Source organism: Equus caballus, chromosome 1 (assembly GCF_041296265.1).
Source record: "Equus caballus isolate H_3958 breed thoroughbred chromosome 1, TB-T2T, whole genome shotgun sequence".
Lineage (NCBI taxonomy): Eukaryota > Metazoa > Chordata > Mammalia > Perissodactyla > Equidae > Equus > Equus caballus.
This window is the reverse complement of record NC_091684.1, coordinates 168,223,933-168,231,880: the sequence shown is the minus strand read 5'-3', so window position 1 is coordinate 168,231,880 and position 7,948 is coordinate 168,223,933. Positions and strand designations below refer to the sequence as shown.

Here is a 7,948-nt window from a genome sequence, read left to right as displayed (position 1 = left end):
AGAAATGATGTTATTACATCCTTTTATTTGCAAAATAACTAGAAAGTCAAAAAGAAAATTTTCTTTGTCAGACCATGCTGTTCTCAGTAAGAATATCAATGCTTAATATGTTGGATTTACATTTCCCATGTTGGTAATGGTAATGGACTATACTCCATGTGAAGCAGTAGTAGGTTTAGGATGACAGATGATGAATTTGCTCTGGATATATTAAATTTGAGGTGCCTAAATGGAGACGGACCAGCATGCAGTTGAATGTACAATTTTACAGCTCCAAAAAAAATGTGGTCAACAAAATCTGGAATAAGATATCTTTTTGCACAATCTTTTTATTGCTACCTTTATGTCTTTGTTCCGTAATGTATAGATGGTAGGATTCAAGACAGGGGTGATAGCAAAGTCAACAATGAACAGGTTTTTATCAAGTGATGGTGGGGGAGAAGGCCACACATACAGAAACATGCATGGAGTGAAAAACAAGAACACCACAATGATGTGAGATGACAAAGTGACAAATGCCTTGGATAAGTCTCCTGAGGAACGTTTCCAGACAGTGACCAAAATGAAGGAATAGGAAAGGATTAGCAGGATGAAGGTGCCCATGCTCATAAAGCCACTGTTGGCAGTAACAATAAACTCAAGCTTGGCTCCATTTGTACATGCAAGTTTTATGATCTTAGGAAAGTCACAATAAAAGCTGTCCACTTTATTAGGCCCACAAAAAGGCAAGTTCATAACAAATAAAAACTGAGACATAGCATGGATCACCCCTGTTACCCAGCCAGTGATTACAAATAAAATACATATTTTAGGATTCATGATGTTCAAGTAGTGAAGAGGCTTACAGATGGCTGTGCACCTGTCAAATGCCATGGCTATGAGTAACACCATCTCCACTCCTCCTATGATGTGGATGAAGCATATCTGTGTCATACAACTTTTGAAAGAAATTAGTGTGTATTCATATAAAAGGTCTGTGATTATCTTGGGGACTGTGGTAGAGGAAAGGCCCACATCAATGAGAGACAGGTTCGCCAGCAGGAAGTACATAGGAGAATGTAAGTGAGAATCAAAAATTACCAAAAACAAAATAAAAACGTTCCCCACGATGACTCCTAAGTAGAGCAAAAAACATATCAAAATGAGAAAAAATTTTTTCTCCCAAGAACAAGAAAGAGCCAGTAACACAAACTCAGTGACCACAGAGTCATTTAGTCCACCCATTCACTGGGACAGAAGAACTGATTTTCAAGTGATCTGAGGATAAAAATTAAGAAGAGTAAGTATAGCAGGCACAACATAGACTCCTTATTTGCCTTGCTAATTAAGTTAGATATAACTGACTGAGGGAAGAAAATAGAAGATTTTGGAAAAAATAAGGTTAGCAACAAATTTATTATATAAAGTGGATATCTGAGGGAAAATGTGACTGTAAATAAAGCCAAATGGAGTTTCTTTAATTTTCCTCCCATTGTAAAATTTCTTTCGAATTTTTCTCAAAAATTTCTTGATCATTTTCCTGACCATTGCCCTAAATGTTCTCACATCAAATAAACGTCCTCTCTCCTGTCATACCACTATTAATACTTTCACACAAATTCTATAGTCTCTTACTTGCATCTTTCTTAGCCCATTAACATTCTCTTACTTGACTGGGCTTATAGAGATCACCAGGAAAAAAGTACTTGAAGATATCCCATCACTACATACCTTGGGCTTTTAGAATTTAATTGGAACTCAGGTGCACAGGACTTAATGATAATGCTTGGTTCATGACATGATATCATCTTTGGTCTATTTTAATAAATAGATTAAAGACAAACTAAAAACAAAATAAAATATTGGATATTCGAGAGTAAAGAATAGTAAATACAATGATGATAAATAATAATTAATAATCAATTATAGTGATCACAAATAACATTTGAGTGAGTGTCACCTACATTCAGGGCATTGTGTTAAGTACCTCATCTCTTGCAAATCTCCTAAAGGACTCCATAAGATAGATTCAGTTTCATTACCCCCATTTCACAAATGAAGAAAGTGAGCCTTAGAAAGATGAAGTGGCAAAGCTAGGGCTTGTATCAAGAGCCGTAGGACTTCAGAATGATACTCCCAATCACTGCTCTATGCTTTTCAAGGCCAGCACCTCCGAGTCTACTCTGAATCTCCCCAAGGATCTAGAAGCATCAGTTAACATTTTTCCTTCATCTCAGCTTTTCACTTCCCTTAACCTGTTACACATAGAATCTCTCCTTCAAAAATCAAATCTATCAAGGATGGGATGCAGGGGGTTCCTCCTGATTTTCTCTTTCTTTCTCAAAACTTTACTGGTAGGTTGATTTTAACTTATGCATTTCGTTTATTAAACAAGCCAAAACAGTCTAGCTTCCACTCCAGAAAATCTTTTTAGAGAAGTCACTAGGGATTCAGCACACAACAATGTACTTTTATTAAAATATCACATATAATAAACACTTTTCGGTCTTTATCTTATTTATTTTCCAAATTTGATACTATTGATCATCCACTGTTTTTGAAATTTTTTTATGTCATTGACTTCTATGTATGTTGTCTATCCCAAAGCTTTTTCTATCCACATTTCCTGCTAGCAGAACACCTATCTGTTTAGATATTTGGTAGAGATCCCTAAATTTTGGGAGAGGTAGGTCCTTATCCTGGCTGCCTGATAAAACGTGATAATCCAATGTCACTTGGCCATGGATTGATTTAAGAGGGGCGTGTAACCTAGATTTGCTTAATGAAATATAGAACAGTGTCTTTTGTGGAAGGCTTTCATTCCCAGATTAAAATGGAAAGTTTAGTGTGGAGAATGCTCTTTTCCTGGCACCTTTATTCCTGCATTCAATGTTAATATGATGCCTAAAGGTGCAGCTATCATGAGCTTTAGAAGTCAACATGTTAAAAATGGTAGTATGAACAGATAGAAAAGGAAACTTGTCTAGGTCTTTAACTGATGCCAGCAAAGGTTTACCTTCTGACTTCTTACAATGTGAGAAAAATAAAACCTAGTTCATTTAAGAGATTGTAAATAAGGTGTGTTACTTGAAGCTGAATGCCTTCCTACTATTTGTATTACAGAGCTCTCTTAATTTTTCTCCTACATTTCTAACTTCTTTTTTGTATCTTTCACTGATACATGGATTTTTTTTCCCCCTGCTTATCTATGCTGATGTGACTCAGGAGTCTATCCTAAGATATTTTTTCATTACAAACAAGCTTCATTGTTTTAACTACTCCTCACTTATTGAAGATTTCTATATCTATAGCTCTAGCCAGGGACTCCAGCACAACATATCCAAGACTATATTGTAGTACTTAAGTGGACATTCCTCAAATATATCAAAGTTAAAATGCCTAAGGCCGAATTCATGATTTTATAATCTTTTAAATACCTTAAGAAATATCACAACCATTCTCTCAGATGCCCAATACAGGAATCTTTGTGGCACCCTTGTCTCCTTTTTCACCTTACATCCCAGATAGAAAATTATACTTCCTGAATATTTCTCAATTTTGTTTTCTCCTCCTCATTTCCAGGGTCAATTATTATTTCAATTCTACATAGTTTTTCATCTTAATGACTGAAAAGCCTTCTGAATGATCTCTCTGCCTCCAATCTTATCTAAGTTTAGTCCTTTCTGTACTCTGCTTTCAGATCTTTCTATCTAAGGATCAAATATGTTCATATTATTCTCCTATTTAAACATTTGGTTCAGTCATTGAGAATCTTTAAAATTTAACAGCATATCACATTAGACCCTTTATGAACTGAACACTTCAGTGTATTTTTTTCCCATTTCTCTGCCTTTGCATGTGCTGTCATCTGTGTTATTCCTGGTCATTACAAAGTAGAACCATCTTTGGCTCTAAGGCCTGATAGATTTTACTTGTCATCCCAACATTGCCATTTATGAGCTATATACACTAGGGTAGGCTACCAAGTGATGCTAATGGTATTTATTTCTCCATAAAATGAAGGAATTATAACTTAATTTTCCTGATGTTATGAGGATTTGAGATGATATGGATAAAACTATCTGGCACAAATCTTACTTCCCTTTATCCTTCAAGACATAGATATTAAATGCCACCTACTCTAAAGTACTCATTGAAGACTCTAAGCAGAGTAAATAGTTTCTCTCTATGAACTGTTGTTATATCTTGTACATAATTAAAGTATATTATTTTTCGTATGTTATTTCTTCATTTTCAACTATAATTTCTTTGAGAAAGGAGCTTTTAACCAACTGTGTAAACTCCAATACTTAGCACAATTTCTGGCACAATATAGGTACCATTAAAGATAATCTCCACTAACATTCATAGTAGAAAGTTCAAGAAGACATGGTAAGCAAAATCAGGGGCCCAGAAGCCCTTGTGGGGGATGTAGTGGAGAGTAACTCTCCAAGTGACTTTGGGAGTTGAACTCACTGACACCTGCACCCTGATGGGAGAACGGAAACCAGTCGGGAAGTCAGTGACTTCCCTGTCATGTGACTGTCCTCTCAGAGTAACCTCAACACTCCACATTTCCAAATAGATCCTAAATCTAATGCAGTAATACTAGAAAAACAACAAATTTTCCCCCCTTCTTTTTTACCTCAAACAAAATGGGTACGGGTGCTACAGAGTATCTGGCAATATCTTCAAATTACAATGGAGTATTAACAAAAAGTATGCTATAGAAATATTGATGAACAGAAAGACATCACCAGGTATTTGGAAAAATTCGGTAATTCAAAAGAACAGTACAGTTTTCATGATCAAAGCCCCTGTGAAAAGCAACTTGCTACCCGAATAAGGAAAATAACTTTTAAATATACTTGAATTTATATTCATAAGATGTTTTGATGCACATGAAATAAATTAGAACTTCAGATAAACTAACCTGAAAAGATATAATTTGTCATTAGGTTAAAACAAAGATTATAAAACACAAAATACTACATATAATGTAAATATATATATGGAAATATTTACACTTTATGCCACAGTCTCCAGTTTGTGAGATTTTAGGTAATTTTATATTTTTTCTAAATATTAGCTCTTATTTTCCATGTTTTTACAGGTAATATTTATGGGTTTTCTAATTTCTAAAGAAAATTTGAAATTAGTGGAGGAAATAGGAAAAATGATATAAGAGCAATTTCTTAACTAGCAATATGAAGTAGTAACTAAGAGCACAGATTCTGGGGCCAGACTACCTGGCTTCAGCTCTCCATCTCCATCTTCTTGATTTATGAGCTATGTGTTCTTCGGTGCATTGTTTCACTTCTCTGTCCCTCAATTTCCTCATCTGTAAAACAGGGCTGATAGTAGCACTTATCACATACTGCTGTTGTAAGAATTAAAATGAGTTATACATGGAAAACATCAGAGCCTGCATGCTCTGGCATATAATAAGTAATCAATGATTTTGTTTTGTTTTTTATAATTGTGGTGATTTTTAAGACTCCATCATTCAAGTCTTTCCAAATACAGAGATTGCTTGCTCTGCCAGATTGCACTTAGTTGGAATGAAATAGCCAAGACATAACTTTTATTTCCATCAATCTCACTTCAGAGAGAAAAGGGATGGATAATTGAAGTCCTTTCACATATGCATTTAATAAAGATAAGTGCTCTTTGAAGAGAAATTCACCTCACCGTGCAATTGAAATTATGAAAATGAGACCAGAGGGATACAAAACAATATGAGTGAAAATCATCCAGATAAAGAGCATGAGCAAAAGGAAACTGGAGACAGAAAGAGGAAAGAAGATTTGGAAACAAAAGTAATAAAAGGGGGAGGGAGCAACGTAACCAGTTGCTAGGGAATTGGACAGCAGGTATCCTATGTACCTGTTACCTGTTCAGGTACAGGTTTCACTCTGGAACAGCTTCAAGAGACTGAGACACGCAGAAAGTTAACACTCTTTGAATCACTACCATTTCCAAAGACAGGGAGCTATAAATGGTTCACACTATTAGAAAGGAAGTCAATTAGCAGGACAGGAGAGTAGGACTGGATATGGTCCATAATTGCTTCTAATGAAAACCAGGTCTTCTGTGGACACTGGCTTTCCCAAGAGTAAATAATCACAATTTGCTGAAAAGAGTTGCAGGGAAATTGAACAGCTCAGTGTGATTGTCAGTTATTTTGTGCTCTGATAATGTACTCTTTTTTTCAAAATTAGAGAATTTTAGGTTTACTGTAGGTATTCATTGAGTCATTGCAAGTTGTATGGACCACTGATGATATCTGTTTGGCTCCAATATCAAGTCTAAGAAAACTATCACTTTACACCCTTAACTGCTTGTCTCACTTGGAATTTTGAGAAATAATGAATTCATATTTGAACAAACCAGGGGAGGTTCAAAAGTAGTGCAAAGTTAGACTGGGAAATCTTACTTAGTATCTTTTAACAGCTTTATGGAGGTTTGATGTATATACTGTAAAATTTTTCCATTTAAATGCACAATTCAATGATTTTTAATAAATTTATGGAGTTGTGTAGCCACAATCACAATTCAGTGTTAGAATATTTCTATCACCCCAAAAAGATTCTTTGTGCCTGTTTGTAGTTAATCCCCACTCCTGCTCCCAGATCCGGGCAACAAGTAATTTGTTTCCTGTGTCTATAGATTTGCCTTTTCTGGACATATCATATAAATGAAATCATACAATATGTAGTCTTTTGTGACTGGCTTCTTTCATTTACGCTATTTTCAGCATTCATCTATGATGTAACATGCATCAGCAGATTATTGCTTTTCATTGTTTTATTTACGGACCATGCTTTTGGCATCTTATCTAAGAACTCGGCCTAACTCATGGTTAAAAGCCTTTCTCGTATTTTTTTTTTTAATTTTTAGATTGCCTCTCTAATATTTAGATATTTGATCCATCTTGTGTTAATTTTTGTGTATGATATTAGGTAAGGGTCTAAACTCATATTTATGTTTATCCTACTTGGAATTCATTGAGCTTCTTGGATTTTGGATCTGTAGATATACAGTTTTCATCCAGTTTTGGAAGTTTTTGAACATTATTTTTTCAAATAATGTTTCTACCTCTTTCTCTCCCTCTTCTCTTTCTGGGATTCTCCTTACATATATTGGTGTGCTTGATGGTGTTGCACAGGTCTCTGAGATTCTATTCATTTACATATTTATATTCTTTTTTTTCTTTATGTTCTTCAGGCTGAATAATTTCTGTTAATCTGTCTTCAAATTATCGATCTTTTATTCTGCCATTTCATAGTTGTTTTTGAGCCCTTCTATTGAGTTAAAAATGTAGTTATTATATTTTTTGACTCCTATATTTTTTTTAAACATTTTATTTTTTTCCTTTTTCTCCCCAAAGCCCCCCGGTACATAGTTGTATATTCTTCGTTGTGGGTCCTTCTAGTTGTGGCATGTGGGACGCTGCCTCAGCGTGGTTTGATGAGCGGTGCCGTGTCCACGCCCAGGATTCGAACCAATGAAACACTGGGCCACTGGCAGCAGAGCACGCGAACTTAACCATTCGGCCACGGGTCCAGCCCCTTTTGATTCCTATATTTAAATTCAATTATTTTTATTATTTCTATCTCTGTATTGATATCCTCTATTTGTTGATTCATTCCTTTTATATTTTCTTGTAGTTTTTAAACTTGGTTTTCTTTAGTTATTTTTACATATTAATAATTTCTGATTTGAAGTTTTGTCTGCTAAGTTTAAAATCTGGGCCCTTTCAGAGACAGTTTCTATTGTCTGTTTTCTTAATGTGAATCTATTTACTCTTTCTTTGCATATCTCATAAATTATTTGTTGAAAAACTGAACATTTTAGGTAATATGTTGTAGTGACTATGGATTCCAATTCCTCCCATACCTAGGTGTTGTTTGTTTGCTGCTTATCTTACTATGTTTTATTATATTATTTTATTTTTTGTTTAGTATCC

General features: G+C 34.8%; 1 protein-coding gene across 1 annotated transcript; it reads right to left on the bottom strand.

The window, feature by feature from the left end:
• Positions 1 to 288: 288 nt before the first annotated feature.
• OR4G27B (olfactory receptor family 4 subfamily G member 27B) lies at positions 289 to 1,224 on the bottom strand. The gene has a single exon (NM_001391872.1). It carries the CDS (start codon positions 1,222 to 1,224, stop codon positions 289 to 291), a length of 936 nt encoding a protein of 311 aa, NP_001378801.1.
• Between the last annotated feature and the right edge of the window lie 6,724 nt (positions 1,225 to 7,948).

Excerpts from the sequence above, each read along its gene's own strand:
- OR4G27B (NM_001391872.1), bottom strand. The coding sequence starts at position 1,224 with ATGGGTGGACTAAATGACTCTGTGGTCACTGAGTTTGTGTTACTGGCT.